This window comes from Lissotriton vulgaris, chromosome 4_1, assembly GCF_964263255.1.
Source record: "Lissotriton vulgaris chromosome 4_1, aLisVul1.2, whole genome shotgun sequence".
Taxonomy (NCBI): Eukaryota; Metazoa; Chordata; class Amphibia; order Caudata; family Salamandridae; genus Lissotriton; species Lissotriton vulgaris.
Window position 1 is genome coordinate 1726640202 of NC_141691.1, and position 22991 is coordinate 1726663192.

The window sequence follows — 22991 nt, forward strand, 5'->3', positions numbered from 1 at the left end:
CTAACCTGTTTACAAACTTTGCCTTGCCATTACAGGCCTAGACATTCTTAATCCAGCATAAAACCTCTGTTCTCGCATCGCTGTTCAATCTTACTTAGTGATGATACACATTAATCCCTCCATAGGAAATCTCTTTACAGCCTCTGTAAGGCACACATGTAACAACTACAACAATACAGCTTGAATCATTGATGACAACAAGCCTATTGGGAGCCAATCCTTCACTAGAAACAATTTTCTGAATAAAATCTTTCTGAACTCCCTCCAGACTTTTCTTCTATTCCTTGAGGATAGACACAACATGGCCTGTTTCTAATCTACTATGAAACCTAGAAACTCCACTTTCTTTAAAAGATCTAAAATAGATTTCTCCATGCTTGGCATGTTACCCAGACTTTCCAACAACTGTCGTATTCAGTTTTTGTTCCAAGCTCTGATCCTTAGCCGTCAATAAAAAGCAGTCTATGTAAACTATTGATAGGACTCCACTTAATTCAGTGAAAACTCCGAGACAGACGATAAACCAAAAGAGAAAAAAGAATATTGTCAACATCTATTCTCCCCATAAAACCTGCAATACACAATACAACCACTTAATCAGGACAGAAGTATATTAAAGTTGGGTCGACCGTCCTGAACCGGCAGGAAACATTTACTAATTTGATTTGAGCAATTCCCAGTGCGCGATGATCAACACCTTCACTATGGGCCCTTTAATTAACCTGATATCAGTTCTGGATCTTCAACTTTTCTGCTTCGGACTCCATCACTTTTCCTTACTCGATTTTGCCTTATATTTAATGACTGGCACTACTATAATGTTAAGTGGTTTAACTTGGTTGTTCTCTGCATTTATCATGTATACTACATTGTTGTGTCACACATTACCTCTATTGATTTCTTCTGTATGACAATACATCTGTTCCTAATCTGTTATCTAGCTATTTTTGCTAGTCTGCATTCCTGTGACCTTTGAATAAGACAATCACTGTTTTACCAATATGGCAGCCTTCTATTCCCTTAGTCCTTTCTTGTCCTCCACCACTCTCCCATGGCTTTGAAGACCTTCCCCACTGAGCATATACAGTGAGAGACACTAATCTATATATCCAGGCAAAGCTCTTCCTTCGCCGGAATTTACCCGACCGGCGTGCAGATCTGCTATCCACAGGCCATTCTTTGGGAATCCCCTTTTATTTCCTGAGTGCGGCGACCTTTCTGTGTACCCCCTTACACGCCCTGCAACACAGTGTGTATGATTTCTGTGCGCATATATGCTGGCTTTCTTTCTGCCTTCCTGGAGAATACACTAAGGACTTTTGGAACCCCAAAATTACCTCCGATATCAAGGAATTGGCATTATTTTCCACCCATTATAATTTTTCATCTGGTAACTCTGAAAGGTATGGACTTTTTCATTTTATACTTTTTTTTATTCATACTTCTTCCTTCAGGGCATTTGAAGACCTTTTCCCTCCTTTTTTAGGTCTCGCCTAGATGAAAGCAAAGCGAAGCTCTGCTGTCTAGGGCGAGACAACTTATGTAGTTCAGGTTTCAGGTTCAGGTTTTATAGTCTTTGGGGGAATGTGGACAGCAAAGTGCCACGCGCTTTTCCTGCCGAGATTGGACCTCGTGGGCGCGCACGCCCAGCTGACGCCGTGCACATCCCCTGCCTGGTGCGCGCTCTTCAATGAATGAAAGTGAAACTGGCTGCAGTGCCTCGCATCCATGCCGCGTTAGTGTCTTTCCCGTTTATTTCCCTCAGCTTCTGGAGCCTCGGGGCCCAGGGCAGCAGCAGGACATGGGCGGAGTCCCTCTCGGGGGAATCGGTTTTTGGTTGGGGCCTCTCGGGCTCAGGGCAACAGCAGGGCATGGGCGGAGTCCCTCTCGGGGGACTCGTTTTTTGTTGGGGGCCTCCCGGGCCTCTCGGGGCCGCGGCGTCAGGGCATGGGCGGAGTCCCGCTCGGGGGACTCGATCTTCGTTGAGGCCTCACGGGCCTCACGGCACAAAAAGTCTCGGCCTGGAGGGGAGGGGCGGGCACCGGCAATGTGCCCCGACGCCCCTCCTCTCTATTCGGGACTCACCGGGTCGGCTGGCGCTCAGCGGCGGCCCGGTCTCTCCTCCAGCGGGAACTCCCTCTTCTGCACGGGGGCCCCCCGCCATGGCTGGCACGGCATCTCCGGTCTCCCTCACGACTCGGGAGACCGGAGGACAACAGGCAAAGCTTCCGCAAGGCAGTGGGAGCGGACACACCTCTTCCCGGCCCCGCCCACAACCAGGCGGCAGGCTGGACATCTGCTTCCGGTGTTTTCCTCCGGGCTGCGGCGGTGATTGTTCTCTCGGCAAATGAGGGGGGGCATCCTCGGGGCACGGCACAACGGGGGAGCTAGGTACGGCCGGGTGGGCACCGGCGGCGTACATGAAGCGCTCCTTCGGCGCTAGCAGGGAAACAACGCGTCACCCCAGTCGCCATCGGATCAGGGGAAAAGAGAGCGCTCTCAAGCGCTAGGGGCGAGATACAGCGCTTTCAGGCGCTAGAGCCACAGCAGCACAGGGTTCTTCAGGATTCCAGCGGAAGCGCTCCCAGGCGCTAGGTAGAAAGTATAGCGCCTCAAGGCACTAGGGCAACAGCAAGGGACAAAAGGTCTGTTTTTTTAAATAATTTTGACTTCTACAAAATTTTATGGTTTTGCTGTATTAGTGCTTGATCTTATGTAACATTTTTTTTTCTTTTTTACTGTTTTTTTGTGTTTATTTTGTCTGAAAGTACTTTAATAAAAATGTTCTTGAACTAAAAGGGAGTCCAGCCTTTCCAATCCAGTTCCATGGCAGGTCAGACGTCCGTTTTCTGTGTGGACAAAAGGTGTGTTTAAGAGAGCAAGTCTTCACCTGTCTTTGTGTCCCCCACTCTTCTTTAATAAGCTACTTCTGTTGGGAGCGTTTGCCAAACTTGGGTTTCCTACATGTTGGTGAAATCTATATCCCAAGTTAAAAGTATCTTGCCGTAAGTAGTAAAGTAAAACAAAAAAAGTTTTCCCTATCAGACTTTGAAGACTGAAGAAAATAATAATGTTTAGGGTCGAGTCTGCGGATGCATGCGCTAGCGCCTCGCTGTAAGACTCTGCGGTATTCAGTAAGGGCTTAGAGCCCGACTGTGTCTTACTATTTGTTGTCTTCACGTCACTCTTCTTTACTGGCTATGTAAGTGGCCAGTGCAGTCGAAACGTCACTTCCGACACTGGCTGTGCAACAGGGACTAAACACAGATGAATTCAAGTTTAATCCGTGCCAGTCCGGTGCTCCCAATGTAATTGAGGTAGTATTTGATGCACCCACGTACTCCCCTCTCCCTGCTGCATCTTTCATAGTGCTTGCATGCGTTTCAGATCACTTTCCCCACACTGCATTCATTCTTGTTTAATTTGTTGAATGTGTGAGGTTTTTGCTCATATGAGGGGAGAAGTGAAGATTTGTGCATGGTGCTAGAGTCTGATCTTGCCATATAATAATGTACTATCCTGTTTTCTTTATTAAAAGTGAAGAGGTTAGCCTTCAATAGTTGTCTATTTTTTTATTTTCTGGAGCATTTCTGTCACACAGGAGATTGTTGAGTAAATAGAAAAATCCTGGAAAAATATGTAGCATTTAACCACTACCCCTGCTTGTTTCACTCGGAGCGCATCTTGCATTTTCAGTAGAGACTTATCACAAAAACCTCCCACTGCAACTCGTAATGCTTATGACTTGTGGACAATTCTTTGCACTGCATACTTTTAGCCAACATCTCTACGTCTTCTATATCGCTCAAAGCTCGGCCAGTGCACACTAAATCCTGACTTGCAGCACCAGGACACGCAGCATCGTAAAAGAGACGTAGGCTAATGTGCAGAGCTGCCGACTTCAAAACTACATGACTTGGTTTTGAGTCCTGGTGTTGACTCTTCTATATCTTGTGATTCTAGGCAAATGTATTAATCTCGCCAGCAATACCTTTTATTTATGTTTTGGTTTTCAAAACATAAATAAAAGGCATTGTCATTTACAACGCCAATAGCTCAAACTCTCACAAGGGCGAGACCTATTGCATTGCAAATGCTTGTTTATAATTGTCTTTCCCAGCCATACTTCAGTGGGACAGGCATCACAGTTACAAAAGATATCTGTTCATTCGAACTAACAGGATTCAGGCGGAGCTTGTTCTCCCCACTTCTGTAAGTTTTGTTTTTATTGAGCAGCCTACCAGCTATATCTTGAACTCTGAACTCTTATTTTAGGGAAGGCTGCCTTTCGTCTCTATAGAAATTTTCCATCTTCGCTCTGCGAGTATACACTCTATATTAAAGGCTTATACCTCACACCATAACACCATCCTTTCTGAACTATGTTTATAATTCCTTCTTTCAACCCTTGTTCTCCTTGTTTCGTCTCCTCTTTATCTAATGAGTCCTGATGAGGGTTCCCCCATCTTCTCGAGGGACTGAAATGTTGTCGACTAAACTACGTCACTAGATATATTGTATTATATACGAATGGGCCAGGTTGTTCTTGTTTTTAAAGGTACACAACTTTGATCACTGAATTTGTTCATTTGTGTATCACTTTGATGAGAACTTCAAGCACTTTTCTCATTACATACCCACTGCGCTGTCACAAAGTATAAGTATACGTTTTTTATAAAAGTTCTTTATATATGATTTATTCTAATGATTAAATTAACCATTTGGTTTATTTGCATTGAATGTATTGTTTTCAACGGTGGTACCAATGTTTCTAGTACAGAAATTAATGACACTTTCTTCTGTTTCTCCATTCCACCTCGTGGTTTTACTTCCTTACATAGCTTTATTACTTTGCTATGAAAAACGCATCTGAAGAAAATATATATAAACAATGAACACCAAGTACATTTTTCGTCCCCTTTTACAATCTCTAAGGAACATCAACAATTCAAGATGGCTACTTAATTTGGATGTATACTTAAAGTGACTGATAACAGGGAAGCAATGTTGATTTGCATACAAGTGTATGAGAAGACTATGCTTGCACCAACATGCACCGTAGCAGGATGCATTGCAATGAAACACAATTTTTTTATTTTCAAATCTGTTTATTGAATATAATGAAAACACAATGAACCAAACGAGTAGGAGATATACAGCAAAAAAGTTAAAACCAAAGTCCATCTCAGGTAGCTGTTTACAGCATGGTGACTCTGCCAAACATAAACAATACACTGTAACCCAAATCTAAAGGTGGGAAAAGACTTGGGACAGAGAGAAAGATATGTGGTGCGGTCATTTTAGGGAATGTAATAGAATATTGCCTCTGCTGAAGAAGCCCCACTGCAAGTGCGCTTAAGGTTAGAGACCCATGTGGGTCTATTACTATTGAAAAGACTGAGTGATCAATGTTCAGTTATGCATATCAAATATGGTATACCTGTGTTCATCTCTGAGAATTCTTAATATCAAACCTGGAGAGAAAAAAGGGGTACATCTCAAACTTCCCTCAAATAAAGGGGGAAAACACCCCAAAAAGGGAGAGAAAGGGAGGTATGTGTCACTGAAGCACCTTTGAAACACTCTTTTGAAGAGATAGAAGCATACTATACATTCCAGCCCCATGGACAAAATGTTTAATTTCAAAGTTTATCTATGCAAAAAGTGACAAAACCTAATAATTCAAATCCTTACCTGACACTGTATCTCTTCAGAGCTAATTCTTAACCCAGCAGTTGAATTTTCTGTTTCGCCGTTCAGAGTACCAGGGTCCATTGCTAATAAATCCAGGGTCCTCATGGTGTGGATGTACAGATCTTTTTGCATTTGAAGAGCGGCTTCCAATACCAGAATAGAATCTTCAGCCTGTTCTTTTAACTAAGATAAAAGACAAACAGAAATAGTCTCTGTTTAAAAGAATGGCAAGACTTGAAGGAGAACACAGGCTGGTTGAAATAATTGATGAGCTCTCCTGGGAGCCGAGCTTTTTTGGAAACCCAAGAAATGGTTAAAGTGGCTTTGAAAGAGTTCTGCAAAAAGTTACACGAGATTCAAATCTTGGAAACAGAATGATATTTGATGACTTGCGTCCCAACCCCTTACGGGGTTCAGAAAAATAATTCAGGAGGTCTACCACGTTGCACATCACAGTGTCAACAATCTACAGCAGTGCTTTAATCCAACTGGTTAAAAACAGATTCTGGGCAGGAGCTTCCCTTTTAATGCATACAAAAATAGTCTTTGGAGATCAAGAAATCTCATTTCCACAGAAAAGCTAAATGAGTGGTTCTACTTCGTAGTTGATAGAAGGAGAGCAGTCAACACTATGAGAAAATATAAGTAATCTTCAAACTAGTACCAGAGTGTACCTCTTCTAAACAAAAACAGAATGAATCTGCATCGCATTAGCACTAAGCATCGTAATTCCATGCCAGATAATCTGCAGCATTAAGTGGGCTGGGAGAATCACAAAAGCAAACAGTAGCAGAAAATATAATCAATATTAACCAATAAAAAGAGGTCCATCACAACGGTAACACAAGGTTCAATGCAACAGAAACAAACATTGGCATAGCAAAAGGGTCTGGCATTGGCTGTCAGTTTTTTGGCTCTGTCAATGCTTGTTTTATTTGGTCATTACTGTTGTAAAACTTTTTGGGGGAGAAACTATCAGGGCCTTGCCAATATAAAAACAAACATTGTAAACATTGGGTAAAAGTAAGAACACTTGGCCACAGTGGTTTCTGATACTGAAGAACCTACTTCGTGTGAATGTGCTCTTTTTGAAAGAGCAGAAAGCCATCACTCACATTGAAGGTAGCCAGTAGTTGAAGAGGGCTGACCCTGTGCCCCACGCTGTATAGTGTAGAAGAAACATGTGAATAATGCAACAACAGTTCAACAGAAGAATATTGTAAAATCAAAAGGTCTTGGCTAACGCCAGGCCTTATAAGGGTAGACGCAGCACATATCTGCCAGCATAAACGATACATTCTTGGAAAATGATCCTTGTATTGCCTGGTGGCAGGCCACAAACCTTGCCATTCACTGTCTTACAATTGGGAGAAAGGTAGCCCCAAACAAAAGGAGAAGCAATACATTAAATATAGAGCCTTCTTATGTTTATAAGGGGCACAACCAAGGAAATGAAGACTTTAAAATACAGATCCTGAGGGAGACCACAACTAACCAATGCAGCCAAGGTTGGACGGAAGAGTTGTCATTTTATTATGTTACAGGTAAGACAAGAGTTGACTTTCAGGCGTGTAGTTATTTCTGGAAATCAGCTAGAATAAATATTTAAAAAAAATACAATAATCTAAAGAGGATGTGAACAAACACATGAAGGCAGACGCAAGTGAATGAAGATAACACAAGGGCTGGACCTTAAAAATCAACTAAAATTAACTAGTTCTGGATCTTCAAAAGGACACAACAGTCAAAACTCATCATGACGTTTTTCACCACTGCAGTATTTTAAGTTGACAGAGGGCCGGTGTGCACAAAAAGGATGTAAGAGAATGAGGACCTTCCTTAGAGTTTGGTGGACAGGGTACGCAGCATAACATGTTGTAAAGTACACTGCCCGCAAAATATACGGTCCATCAACTCTACTTTGAGTGGCGTGAACCACCACGTTCCACTGACTAAACCTATGCTGGTACAAACTGACACTGGGCCGTCAGTCAATGCACACATGACTGTCTGCCAATTGTCAGTTGGCGAACAGTCCAATGTACTTTTTTTTCCTGTTCAAGAGCACAAAAGAACGCTGGTCACGAAAGCATAAATTACTCCCACATGCAGAGAGAATATTTCCAGCATGGCAGAGAGATTTATTTTTCGTTTTTCAAAAACAAACTCCACCTTTGTTGAGCAACCACATTACACACGCCAGATCTCTGAATATGGAGATCAGTCTTCCACAGCGGCAGTAGAGTCCACCATCCCGCTGTCCTGGTGGACCAACGGAGCAGCTGCAAAACTCTAAGTAAGGTTATACATTTAGAAATTTGAGTTTGGTGCCCAAAAAAGATTAAAAAGCAACCATGTTGTTATAGTGACAGGTCATAGTTGGCAAAAGTGGGGAAAGAGGGCAGGCGTTCCATCAATGCATCATTCTGTAGAACAATTTTAAGGGTTGATAGAGTTTCTCCATGGGAGCAGCAAAAGCCTGGAACGCCTTGCCTAAGGTCCTCAGACTGACACCAGACCTGATGTCCTTTCGGAGGGCCTTGAAAACATGGCTCTTTAAACAATAAGCTTCAGGTCAAGCTAGGAGCGGTCAGTCAGCGCCAGGACACCATCTGGTAACAGTGTGCTTTAAAAATGTGAAAAATAAATAAATAAATAGATGCTATTCAGGTTCACTCAGTCCGGCCACCAACATCTTGTTAAATGTAAAAAAAAATTATCAAAACATCAACTAAGCAAAAATAAAAAGCAAAGCTGTCAACTCACCACTTTTAATATGTTATCTGTTAATTCCTTTTCTTGCTGCATTTGATTTATTCTAAAAGAGGAATAAAGCAAAGTTATGTGAATGGCCAGATAAGACATTATTTAAACATAATTATGCGTTACCAATATGATAAATATGGTACCACGATCATCCATGGTATCATACAATTCAGCAGAACAGGCGGTGCTGCTGCTGTATCCCATGAGCATCACTCAAATCATCAAAAAGCTATACTGACATTGCACGTAGTGAGCCAAGACACAGGCCTCAAGTCGAATTCACAGTTGGTCCTAGTTAGGAAGAAATCCTACATTAAATGTTGTAATCCCCATCAGTGAGATGCTCCATGGATTAGCACATGCCTCTGAATACAGTAAAACTCAACTGGAAAAAAACGACAAAGATGCGAAAATTATTGCGAAAATTATCATGAAAATAAATGCAACATGGTATGCATGTCATGCCGTGACTTTGCTATAAGCTTTACTGCCCAGAAGAATAAATCTGAGTCAAGTGTAGTGTAGTGAGAGGCTCCTTTGAGGCATGAAAAACACTGTTACTGGGTCAATAACATGCTATTCAGCACAGCCTGGCCAAACTGGGCTAAAGAAATGGAGCTGTTTTAGGAGAGAAATGCATACAGAGTGTATTTAGAGAACATCAGATCGTAGCACTCCAGATCTCCCAAAACAGGTGCTCGGTAATAGAGCATGGCAGCAGACAGTATGACACAGTTGATGCTTTTTACCCTTATAGTGCAGATATAAATCGGTTTCTAGATTACACTGGTGTTGCCTTCCACTACTTGAAACTCGGAACCCGTTCCTGCATAGTTAAGCCATACACCTAAGCAAGGTTTCCAAATTAATAATGGCTGCAGACTTACGATTTCTTTCGGCAAAGTACGGCTTGCTCCACCCTTCTGGCACACAAAGGAATGTTTGATAGGGTAATCTGAGTCCAAATGCATTCACCAACATGCCCTTATATGAACAGTTCTTATCGATCACTACTGCATCACGTACATTAGGTGGGGTTCTTAGTAATAAGGTCTAAAGTTAGTGACAATCAGGCGAGCAATTTGTTATCCTTACCATCACGGTGCCTCAGAATTCTGATTGTTGTTTACTGTAACGTGCTATACTGGAGACTCTAACCATGCATTCCTCTCACATTAAGCCTTGGTTGCTTTACTTCTAAATCCTTGGAGGGTCAAGTTTGCAAAAAGAGTAACCTAGTTGAAGTACAATAGTATTGGTGGACTTAGCCAACTATGGTAGGTAAACAAGTGTACTAATTTACAAGTAAACACTTACTGTCCCAGGATGGCAACAAAAGTCTCATGGCCTGGCACTACTGCAGGTAGTGAGGGGTCCACACTTTCTAAAGCAATCCTTCTGAACCCTAGAACTCATTGCAACCAAACTACCTTTGGCCCTAGTTGAGAGATTTCTTTTCCACCAAGTACTTGGGCAAATAGAGACAGGTGGACAGTTGTAAAAACATGCGTGTAACTATAGGTTAATGCACCTTGCGGTACTGGATTAAGACTAGTAACATGCAAAACGTTTAAGGAGAGTGGTCCAAATGAAGTCGAGAAAGCACAAAGTCCAGCACAACAGAACAGAAGGTACATTTGGGTGTAAAGTTTTTTTTCGTTTCACACACGCCAGATTTCAGCCTGAATTGTGTTTTGGTGTCCAAAATTAAACAAAACAATTTAGCAGTCAACATGTAATCGAGAAACCAATACTAAGGTTAGCGTTGTCCAAATTTTAGACCACAATGTTGGAATGACAGAAGTAGTGAAGGAAATTCATCTTTTCTGGGGTTAACACAAGGGGCTGCTGTGCCACATTGGTCTAGATTTTTCAAAGCAATGCACAAAGTTGGCAATTTTATCACTTTTAATGCGTAGCTTGTTACCATAAAAATATACATGGTTGGAAAGGCACGCTGCCCACAATTTCGTCTCCAGGTATGTACAAAAATAGAAACAAAATTATACAAGTGACAATAGAGTCTAGGAGCACTGTAAAGGGTGCATGCCTTCAATCTTCACTAGCAGAGAGAAGTCTTGGAGTAAGAATGCAAACTTTCAAAATCAGATGGAGAGACCAGCAACCCTGCCACTTACTCTTTGACAATGTGGGAGGATCTTCTGGTATGTTTCTAGAGAAGGGGGTGTGTTCAGAAGTAAGATCATTTGTCACCATGAAGTGTATTGGTTTCCATATAGACATAATTTAATTGCAATAGTAGTTTAACAGGCAGCAAGTGGCTTACAGGTTACAAACAGAAAGTTACAGTAATCAAGCCAAGGCTGCAGAGATTATGGACTAATTTGAATTGCTGTGCTTCTAGGTCTCCTTATAGTATCAGGTCTGGATCTCGGGCAGTCAAGGGATAGCTGAACACCTAGGGAGCTACCACCCGCAAACAACCACAAGAAGCATCAAATGTGATTAACATTCTGATAGAGAGGAGGAGCTAGTCACATTACCCAGGTTCAAAAAATCCTTGCACCAGCCTTAGAAGGCGTGTACAAGGATTAATGGTAGCATTAAATATCAAGTTATTCATTGTTTTTATCCTGTAGCAATAGTTTCACAGGCACATCAGAACAAAGAACTTTTGAAAAGTATCTTGATGTAGGTTTGCTCACTTACACACTTAACTGAGGGGGGCCAGGCTTCACTGGTTTCAACGGGAAAGTGCTTTGCACTATAGTACGAATAGCCCTGCAAGACAGAACGAAGGACAAAAAGTATATTAAAGAAAGAAAGAAAAATACATGTATTCTTAGGCAGCTCCCTTTGGGAAATGCAACGCTATTGACCACTCAGTTTATTTATCCATATAGCGGAAATCTCCAAATATCACTAGTGGTTAAAACAAATGTGCCAAAAACAGTGTACATATCCAGTCCAGATAGCTATCTTGTTACATCAAAATACCGCAACAAGGCTAAACAGATAATTAAAAAAACAAAACAAAAAACACGGAGTTAAAGTTCTAGTTCAAATGCACAAAACCACTAAAATGAGCATGTTATGGTAGACAACACACACAATGTATGCCATTACTAAGAGGCCGTGGACTGAAGCAATATGGCGCCGGTCATGTGAGTTAAGAGTTCCTGGTGTACAAGGCCCACAGAGGCAGTTATCCTGCACAAGGGAGATCTTGGGTGACCAGGCACCCGGACCGGAGGTGCCCTAAGACAATGAGACCCCCATAGATGGTGCGCTGACCGCTGCAGACTAATGGCGAGGCAAGCAACCGAGCCAGTGAGCAGCCAGGGTAGCACAGCAGAATGGCAGCAGTCCTGCCTGGCGGATCAGCGCTGCGGAAAGCAGTGTGAAGGGTGGGCTGAAGTGAATGAGGTGTAAAGGCCAAAGGAACCCAGCCTGGAGAAGTGGGTGCGGGGGCAAAGAGGCGCTTCCCGGTGTGGAGGAACAGCGGCAGCTGAATTCAGCGTGTGGGCAGCCTGGTGGGAGCAGCAGGGGCCACCAGGAGGTGAGGGAGGGAAGCCCACCTGGACACGGCGGTGAGTGGGGGAGTGTGGAGAGATGGGTGCTCATGCCCTGTTGCAGTGGCGGCTGCTCCACCCAGGGCAGCTGGGCACCTGAGGCTCTGGTCGGGGAGTAGATAGCGGTCCCGGGCAGGGGGGGCTCTGTAGTGGGGGGGGTGGGGGGGGTAACAAGGCAGGCCTGGTCTGGCTACCCCACACAGAGTGACCAGTTGGGAGAGACCACAGAGGTGAGGTGGCAGAGGCGCACCAGGCCCAAAAGTGACTGACACAGAGCAGCATCGCCTGGGAGGGGAGAGGTGCAAGGGGCACAAACACGATTATGGGCCACATCAAGGAAGCAAAAAAAGAAGAGAAAGAAGAAAACCTTGAACAGCCGGTGTTTGCGAACTGCCTTGGGGCGTCAGATCAAAACTTCTAGTCATATATGGCGGTCATCCTGGTAGCCATCAAGGACACCAAAACTGCCCAGGAACAGAACATAAGAACGGTGGCCCTGGAAGTGGGATTGCTAAGGGTGGACCACCAGACGTTGACAGAGTGGGGGGCGACGGGACACCCCCTCATCAAGTTGACACCAGCTATAAAAAAGGGGCATGCCTGGCTGGTGTCTCTAGAAAAAGAAAATGCAGCCATAGCAGCGAAGTTAGAAGATTTGGAGGGCTGCTCGCAACACACCAACATCCGGATAATTGGTGTCCCGGAGCAAGCATAGGGCCCATCTCCTAACTGTTCATGGAAGAATGGCTGGGCTCTGAAGTGTTGCAGGGACGGACTTTGAGACTATTCACGGTAGAGAAGGGGCATAGGCTGCCGAGGCAGCCTAAGCCTCTGTCGGCTGCGCTGTGAGCCATAGTGGTCGACGTCTTCATTTTTGAGACAGGTACCACATCCTACAGGTGGCTCGATCTCATAGACAGTGGCAGCTGGGGGAAGGGGGAGTAGTAAATATCTATCCAGACTACACCTCCAAAGTGCAGAAAGAGTGAAACATGTTTATTGAAGTGAAGCGCGCGCTGAACCAACTGAGCAGTACCCTCCAAGTCTACCAACCACAGATGGTGGATATAACTATTTCTTTGAATCTGCAGCTGCACCATGGAACTGGCTGGAGGCTAAAGGCCACCACATGCCTGGGCAGTCCAAGGGCAATCAGACGGCTGCCAAGGGTGCATGGACAGTGTAGAAATTGACCAGGCTCCACTCCACCAAAATCCATGTAGAATCAGAGGTTGTTGCAGAAATTCAAAGCCACAAGGCCTGGACTGTAGACACTCAGTGGGAGGCTCTGACTGTGGACAGAGACACTACAGATGGGGAAGACTCGCACCAGGGACAAACAGGAAGAGGGGAGGCTGCTGGAGGTCAGGCCCATGACTGCATATACGATAATCTGACAAGACAAGGAGTCTCTGCAGGACAATGGCTGCCTCCATATGGCACCCAGTGTGCAGGCGACATGATGTATGGAGAAGCCAAGGAGACCAGTGGATAAGGATGGGGGGTGAGGATACTTAGGGTGGTGGGCAGTTGTAAGCTCACTGTTCAAGGTTGTAGGGGGGGTAGTTTTGGCTGGGGGCATGGGGGGTTACACATATCCGGACATCAGCAATAAGAATAGTGATGGTGGAGACTTGACAGTGAGAGACGATGGATGATGGATGAGCCTCCGATAGAGGGGTCAGACTCCCAGCGCATGGGAGCGGGGGCCTACGGATCCTTTCTTGGAATTTCAATGGCCTGGGCAACAGATTAAAAAGAAGCATTGTCGTCAATTTCCTGGCAAGGCATGACCCGGACATTGTCCTGTTCCTGAAAGCCTACCTAGTGGGACATAAGTGTGCATAATTCAATCAGGGGAGGTATACCATGGTAGCCTTTGTGGATACTCGGCAGGCTCCAGGGGAGTCAGGATTCTGGTATGGAAAACATTCCCCTTCCCCCATAACACAAAAATGGGTGACCCCCAATTGTTGACAGGCAGCAGTGGGTCACATATGGAATGGTACACCTCTGCTGATCGCATCATGCTATCTTCAACCGGGATTGTAATCAGAGGGGTTATTAAAACTGGTGGACTGGCTTATGACTGCACCCAAGCACAAATGATCCGGGGGCGCGAGGGGGGGTGTTGGTGACCTCAACATGACCCTACATGGAGACTGGAATAGAGTGACATGCTCCGGGGATACCGGAAGGACGGGCACTAAACCAGCCACCGTTTTAAATTCATTTGGTTTGGTGGACCTCCGGAAGACCCAGAACCTGGAACAGAGGCAATATTCATACGAAGTCAACGACATGAGGTCACTCCCAAAACTTGATTAATCCTAGTCACAAAACATCAAAAGGGCTGGTTCTGGGCCACCAGATACCTCTCCAGCGGAATACCAGACAACTCCCCGAAGACCACAACGTATGGGAGAACTTTAAAAAAAAAAAAAATATTAAATTTATTATGGAAGAGCGCTATGACATACACAGCTGTATGCCTACAACCCTGAGGCCGGCTGCACTTAGCACTTAAGGCACGTCTCAAAAACAGCACTTCCCACATCCCGGAGGCCGGTCAGCGCTGTACATACAATTTGCAGTGCAAATCAATTTAGTAAGCAAAATCGTTGCATGTCAATGATATATGTATCTCAATAACACTTTTTTTTATAAAAAAACAAACAAACCAGTGAGGTTGCAGATCAGTCACTTGCCATCAGTACTCCAACACTTATGCAAAATCACGACTGAAACTAACTCGGTCATCAACCCCTTCCAGCTTCCCCCTGTCATCTTCGCCGTGCTCCCCCATTATGGACTCCATTCCAGCTCTACTGCCAACCGGAACACTGCGAGGGTTATCACCTCTATAACTCTGGGGAGTTGGCTCCCTTTTCAGCTCCCGCCCCAGGCACCGCCGTCACGCCTCCTCCCCCCTCAAATATATGGTGTATAGTCCCCAAATGTTCTTTGATCTTCACCTAAGAGGGAGTAGTTCACTAAAGTTTTCCGATTGTGTGCAGCAATAAAGGACGCCGCGCAACCATTGCGGTATCGTGGGTAAGGGTCCTCTCAGCCAACACATCGCTACTCTGCGTTTTGCCATCAGCAGCCCCCAATCCACCAGTCTGCAAGCAGCTTTCTGAAGTTTCCTAGAGTAGCCCAGGAGCACTGCCGCCGGGTCAGGGGGGATGTCCAGCACCACGATTGTGCTTATTTCCCAAAATATGTTTTCCCAGTATTTAAAAACACCAGGGACACCCCACGCTAAAAGGATAAAGTCCGCTGTTGGGTAGCGACACCTTTCACAAGCTGCGTCCTCTCGCACTCTGTTGATAAATTTAAAATGTATCGGTCTATGTTTGCCACACAGAGAGATGTGCTTCGTATTAGCGCAGAAATATGACCACATATCGTCATCTATCATGATGTCCAGTTCTCGCTGCCAGGCTAGCCTGGCTTTAGTGTACTGGTTAGCTCTCTAGGACATTGCAAATTTATATAGATTGGAGACCAGTTTGCGAGGGGATTTGGATTTGATGAGATATGTCAGCTCTCGAACCTCAGGGGATTCGTCCATGTCATCCCCAAATTGCCGCCGCAATGCGCTGTGCACTCTGTGAAACTGGAAACTTTGCAGTAGCGTAGGAGTGTCTGCAATATTTCTGACTTCTTCCCACATTTTAGCAACGAGTCTGAGAACAGGTCCTCCACTTTGTGGATGCCCAGCGCACGTAACGCCCAAACCACCCCCCTCGTCACTGCATGGGGCCAACCAGATCGCCTAGTCTATAGGTATTTCCGGGGAGTATAACAGTGCTCCCGCTTTTTGCTGCAGTATGCAGTGCCATGCATGCCGAGTCGCGTTCACAGAGTCTAGAATCCCGGTGCTACAAGCAACCGGTTAGAAAATAAAGGCTGGGAGGGGAAGAGGATCCGCAAACAACTTCTCAAGCTTGAGATATGGTACATTGTCCGCACCGTGGATCCAGCTGTGTGCCTGTGCCCTGTGTGCCATTCTATAATACAGCCCCAGGTCCAGCGCTCCCACCCCCCCCAAGATGATAAGGCAGTGTGAGAACTTGCCATTGAACACAGGCCTGCTTGCCCACCCAGGCCAGCCCCATCATGGCTTTCTTGAGTCTGGCAAAAAAGGAGCGCGGAAGCACTATTGGGATATTTTGAAACAGAAAGAGGAATCGTGGGAGAACTACCATCTTCATAATGGAGATCCTTTCGATTAGTGATAGTGGGAGCCCAATCCATGTTTCAACGTCATCCTCCAGCTTATCTACCGCTGTCTCATAATTTTCTCTGAAAACAATATTGTTTTCGGGGTCCCTCACATATAGCAGGGTGTCATCTGCGTACGTGGAAACTACAATTTCGTAGGTGGGGAATCTGACCCCCCTGTAGCTGTGGTACTCCCTGAGCGCACACGCCAAGGGATCGGCAATTAATGCGTATAGCGTCGGTGACTAAGGGTAGCCCTGGCGCGTCCCCCTTGATATGGGAATTGCGTCAGTGACCAGGTCCCCCAACCGGATCCGTGCACTAGGAGAGTTATATAACACTCCAATCATTTGCAGAAAGATAGGGCCAAGCCCCATTCTGGTCAGCACTTGCTGCATAAAGGGCCACTCCACTGAGTCAAAGGCCTTCTCTATGTCCAAGAAGACGGCGATTGCTTTTGTGTCCTGTTTGACATGTTGCATTAGGCCAAAGACCGTACGCAGATTATAGGTAAGGTTTCTATCGGGGAAAAACTCGGCCTGCTCAGGGGCTACTAACTCCTCCAGGTTTTTGCCCGGCTTGAAAATGGCGACCAAAATGGCTTCTCTCATGGACTGTGGCATCCGTCCTGTGACACACATATCATCGAATAACTCCACTATATGCGGGAGCAGAAGATCTATAAATGCCTTATAAAAGTTCACTGTGAGACAGTCTGACCCAGAGGCGCTGTTCGCCTTCATTCCCGCCAGTGCCTCCAAGATCTCATCTTTTTCTATGGGGAGAGATAAAAATTCCCTATGTGTGTTGGATACAAAGGGTAATTTAATGTTCTCCAAATACGTTGTTTCATCACCCATAGCCGACTGGTGTGAAGCATAGAGATCTGCGTAATATCGTTGAAACCTATTAGCAATATCCGCTTCTTCAGTGAGCAAGTCTCCTTCTTCTGAGCGGATCGCAGTAACGGAGGTCTTACCCAGTCTAGCCTTCAGGAGATTAGCCAGCACTGATCCCGGTCTGTTGCCCTCCACGTACACGCGTGCTGTAGCGTACTTTCCCAGATGCTGCACCTCGCTATCCGCCGCTTCATGATATTCCTCTAGCAATTACTTCATTACCTCTGTGGATTCCACTCCCAGTCCTGACTGGCTTCCAACTCGCCCAATCTGCGCTCCAGACTTATCAGTCTCTGTTGAGTGTCCTGCAGCACCCTGGAGTGTTTCGACATGGTCACCCCCCTAATGTACACCATGAACGCCTCCCACACCGTCTGAAAACTATCCACTGACCCTATATTGGTAGCAAAAAACGTTTCTATTGCCTTCGCAATTGTTTCTTTAAAAAGGGGATCCAGCGTAGAGTAAGGGGGGGAACCGCCCTGTGAATGGGGGTATAGTCTTCTTAGGAGTGGACAAGACCAGAAGGACCGGCGAGTGGTCCGACATGGTTCGCGGTAGTACCCGACATGAACATATCTGTGACATAAGGGGCGTTGATATTAGCCAATAATCAATACGTGTGAGCAGGTTCTAGTAAGCAGAGTAGTGTGTAAACCCGCCCTCCTCAGGATGAATTTCTCCTCATACATCTGCGAGGTCCTTACTAAGCATTGCCCTTTCAATGGCTCTAACAGCCGACGCCGGCCGTCTCAACGGACCACCTGACCTGTCTAGGCTCGGGTTCCTGATCAGGTTGAAGTCGCCACCCCAAAGCAGTTGCGCAGTGCCATGTCTGCTCAAAGTGGCAGCCAGCGTGGTGAAGAACTCTGGGCAGTCATAGTTGGGGCCATAGATATTAACCAGTGGCAAGTCAAGTCCCCTACACTGACATCGAGAGCTCAAAAATCTACCACCCGTATCTGCTGCCAGTAGTTGCAACTTACAGTCCGACTTGGGGTTGACCCATGTCATGACCCCCCTTGCGTGAGTCGTAAAGCCTGCTGCGTTAACGTTCCCCACCAGACCTCTGGAACGCATAATTGGACTTTGCAGTGGGAGGTGCGTCTCCTGCAGGAAGGCAATGTCTACATTATGTCTATTGAGGTAGTTCAGTACTTTGCGCAATTTGCGGTGGTCATTAAGGCCCCGTACGTTCCACGTTATTGCTCTAAGGGAATCTACTGGCCTTTGCCCAGCGCCTCTCTAGCCGTCACCATCCTGTCCGTCGAATGTCCTATAGTGTTGTGCGTCCTGCAAGCGATTCACGTGTTGGGTAATATCTGACTTTGTCGCTGACCTCACTAAACTTTTAACAAAACAACGAAGCACAACCCCACCCCTCCTCCCCACCCACCCACTGCGGACCACCCAGAACTCTGTCGCGCTGCATCCCGTAAAGGGACTTCCAACACCTCCTGCCACCCTCCCCCAACATAAGCATCTGTAGTGGTATTTTTCACTTGCGGGCTGAAGTCGCTCTAATCGCTGCCACAAATGCAATGCCTGTTTGTCCCTTGTCCCGACCTCCAAGCACAGACCACTATTATCACCCTCGCCACACTTTCACATTCCGTTGCAACACATTCCGAGCACAGCTCCCCAATCCTGAGTCGTGCATTGTCTAGACTCGGGCTTCTTAATAGGCATTCCCTGTGGTCCCTCCCGACATTTTACCAGAGACTCCTGGGCATTTTACAACCATCTAATACCTAAGAACACCATTTAGTCTCTGAGAAGACATGTATAGCAGTGCGCCCGTGATCAACCATTTCAGCACAGCAGTATATACACAATACAATCTCACTCCCCATCTCCCTCTTGCCCCCCCAGCACAAAGAATACTTACCAAGTGTCGGCTACTGAACCGGCCTCAGTCCTGCTCCTCCAGCGATCCCCCAGCGGCCTCGTTCAGAAGCTGCCGCTCCGGGCTCTGCCGCTGGTCCCTATTTCAGTCTTTAAGCACCTTCTGCAGAACCTTAGGGTCTGAGAAGATATGGGATCTTCCCTGCCTGTTCACTCGCAGCTTGGCCGGGTACAGCATAGCATAGTCTAGACCCAGCTCACGTAGCTGCTTCTTCATGGGATCAAATTGCCGACGTGCTTCCTGTACTCGGGCGGTGAAATCCGGGTAGAACGATAAGTTCGACCCCTCGTACGGCAGCATTTGTTTGTCCATCGCCGCCCTCAGTGCCGCGTCTCTATCCCGATAGTTCAATAGTTTAGCAATGATTGGTCATGGTGGAGTGCCCGGCTGTGGTCGGAATCCCAAGGAGCGTTGAGCTCTTTCTACCACAAACCTATTCGAGAATACCTCTGCCCCCAATAGGTCAGTCAGAAGCTTCTCCACAAAGCGTTCCAGGTTTCCCGTTTGGGTCGTTTACGGCAGGCCCGTGATTCTTATGTTGCAGCGTCTCAAGCATGCTTCTAGGTCCTCTGTTTTGTCCTGTAGCACCTGCATTACCCTGCCGAGTTTTTTATGGTCTGTGTCCAACGTCGTCTGCGCTTCCTCCACTTCCGTGAGGCGCCGTTCGGACATATCGAGCCTTTCCGCATGCTTGTCAAGCCATTCCCCCAATCTGCCCATCCTGTACGATAGGGCGTCGATTTTGGTGCCCAGGGCCGAGATGCCACTCTGCAATCTCTTTTCCATTGATAATAGTAAGCTTCGGATATCTTGCTTGTCTTCTATCGGGGGTGCAGGTCTGGTCTTTTCCTCTGAAGCGGGGTCGTAGGACTTAGAGCGCTTCTGATCAAAGGTCAACTTGGACTGAGTCCTGTCCGTTTTTCCCATCGTCTTCTCTTATGTAGCGCAGTTATGCTGAAGTTGGTACTGAAGACCCCTCCCGGTGCTCGCAATCAAGAGCTCAACCGCAAAGCCCCCCTCGAGGTGCAGGTCGCAGAACCTCCAATCTCGAGAGTGTTTGCCGAGGGAGAACCAACGTGATGCACAGCAACTCGGCGACATGGGGCACAGCCCAGCGCTGCCTGTCGCCCCGACCAGAATCAGGCCTCTTCCCACCCTGAGGCTGCTCTGCCAATCCTCTTCACCTGCTGCTGCAGAATTGTACAACACAGACAAACATGCGACTCACTCTGTGCCACTCCGTGCCCTGCACGGCAACCCTGCAGGTGCTCAGAAAAGTTAACGATCCGTCCTCTTGGCGCGTCACTGCGTGTGTAGGAAATCCGCCTGTCAGCAGGGGCCCCGCCTACTCGCTCTCCCTTGCCTTGCCCAGTTTAGTCGCAGCTGAACCGTTGCGCCTGAATGCTCTTCTCCCACTATTTATGGCAGTAGTCCCCAAATGCGTGTTCCCGTTAGGGCTGCCCCACAAGACTCTCGCCCAGCTCAGCATCTAGAGTCAGAGAGCGCACCTGTAGGAATGGAATGCTCACCAGCCGTCAGCTCTGGTTGGGTTATGTCTCCTGCTTCTTCTCGCAGTCAGCCAGGTCCTGCAGAGTCGGTGTTTGTAGCAGCCTGGGGCCCCCGTTGCCCATATCTCTTCTGTGCCAGGCACATAGGTCGTGCTGCAGGATGCCAAAAGCCGTTAAATGATTGCCCGTGTATGGCGCACCCCAACACCTCTCCTCCGAAAGTGTCTGCTAGCACTGTGCACAGTGCAGTCCCAGGGTGAACACCCCACAGCAGCCCTCTGAATGGCAGGCGTCCAACACCCGCACGGCTGCTCACAAGATGGTGGATCCGCCTCCCAAGTCGTCCTGTATCAGTGCCTTTAAGGCAGCAAAGGCCAACTTGCTCCCCCCGGGCCAGCACTATGACGCTAGTGCGTAGCCCTGCACCTCTACTGCGGGCTGATCACGGGGGTCGCAGTCGCTCTGGCCGCACTACTCTTGCGATGGGGGGGGGGGGGTTTGGGGGGACAAAAGCCTGTACGCTGGCTCCGATGCTCCCTCAGCGCATCCACCTATAGCCTTGATGTCGGGCTTGGGCACTCGTCTTGCTCGCAGAAGCCTCACCCCTGCCTCCGATGGTCCAAGCCGCAATACGCTCCGTTCCGGGGTCCAGAACCAAGGAGACCGGCCCGACAGCCGCACTCCTCACCGCACGCACTGCGATGTTGCTCCGCCCCGCTTTCACTTTGTTCGCGGGGATCGGCGGCCTTACTTTTCCTGGGCTAACGGAGACTCTAACTTCGCCCAGAGAGGGGCTAGGATATCCGGGGACGTCTGCCCACAATGCGCCGACTTTCCGACGGCAGAGGAGCTGACCTCTGCCACAATGGCGGTGGTGTGAGGGAGGATATTTGCAGGATTATTTCTCCGTGCAGTGGAGCTCAAGGCTCAAGCTGCCATTTGCTCCGCCCACGTATGATGGAACTTGGGGTAGGTCAGGGTGGCAATGGCGACTTATCCCATGGGAGCTCTGAGACTGGGGCACCAGGCAGTATGTGGTGGAGGCCATGAAGAGGTGCTATGAGGGCAATAAGGTGTTGGTGGACTCAGAGGTGGCTTTATGGGATGCATACAAAGCAGACATTTAGGACAAATTATTACCTAAGTAGTGGGGTAAAGGAAACGGAGACCAGGAGGCCACAGACTTGATGGCACGATTGGCATTGTGGGAGATTTACTGCCTCCCCAACCCCTGGCGAGTAAGATCACAAAGGCACAGGAAGACTATAAAATCCCCAACACAAAAGGACTCTGGCTCGATACTGGGTGAAACAGGGGCATGTGTACGAATTGGGAGATAAAGCTGGGAAACTCCTGGCAGGCGAGGTGAAGTAAGAGCTGCGGCAGTCACTGAAATATCATTTGCGGGACAAGACAGAGCCCGGAGAGAGATATCCAGCAGCTCGTGACTCACTGGCGTGGGCTTATAGAACGGGCCTCCCCGTTGGAGTAGAGGAACTAGCCAAATTTATTAGGGAATTCTCTCCTCCCAAGCCGCAAGATGAGGCCCGGGAAACCCTAGAGGCTGAAATTAAGAAAGCCAAGATAGCGGAAGCCCTGACACAGCTGTAGAGTAGGAAAGCCCCAGCTCAAACGATTCCCTCCAGAATTTTTCAAATGCCTTTGAATCGACCTTGCCACCTACTTGGGAGAGATGTTCAGGGCTACGAAGCACAATCGAAAAGTCAGTCCGGGGGACTCTATTCCCCAGGGCACGGTCGAAATTCAAAGGGGAGCCTCATGGCCCCCCCTCTCCAGGCCAATGTTGGCCCTCGGACAAGCTATGGCTAGCTGGGTGACCTGGCCCTACCCAGGGCACCCAGTGTGTATGTTGGGGAATGCCCCCACGGTCCCACTCGGCTCCCTGCCTCGTGCACGAGCCAGCATTGCTCTCCCACACAGGAAAATGCTTATAATGCAGCTCCATGCATGAGGGAGCAATAATTTAATCTCCTTTCCTGCCCAGATGAAAATTCAGCTTCAAACGAACGGGAGCAGTTTGAGAGGTTTTGCTTTTGCTTGGCGGGAGCTGTCACAATGCCAGTACACTCCACGTCACTCGACTTTCCGACACGCTATCCCACTCTATGCTATGCCACTCCACTCAACTCTACTGCATGACACTTTACCTCACTCTATACTCCTGTACGACACTCCACCACACTCTATTCCACTCTAGGCAACTCCACTACACGAGACTCTACAAAACTCTGTACCACTATACCACACTGTACTCCACTCCATGCCACTTTAGTACACAGTACAACCTTCTACTCCACTCTACGACACTTTCCAACACACTAGGACACACCACTCCACCGTACAAGACGACATTCCTATTTATGACAGTTTACTCAGCACTACTCTTCTCCAATTTACTGCACTCAAAGCCACCCTACTGTACAACACGCCATGCCAC

General features: G+C 47.3%; 1 protein-coding gene across 1 annotated transcript in view; it reads right to left on the reverse strand.

Annotated features, from left to right (window-relative positions):
- Positions 1-22991, reverse strand: part of INTS8 (integrator complex subunit 8) — a 793677-nt gene that overhangs the window by 679319 nt on the left and 91367 nt on the right. Inside the window, exons 5-7 of the mRNA XM_086966019.1 lie at positions 11131-11202; positions 8461-8512; positions 5695-5877 (exon numbers count right to left, since the gene is read on the reverse strand). Coding sequence (XP_086822145.1) covers positions 5695-5877; positions 8461-8512; positions 11131-11202 — 307 coding nt within the window. The remainder of the gene's footprint in view (positions 1-5694; positions 5878-8460; positions 8513-11130; positions 11203-22991) is intronic.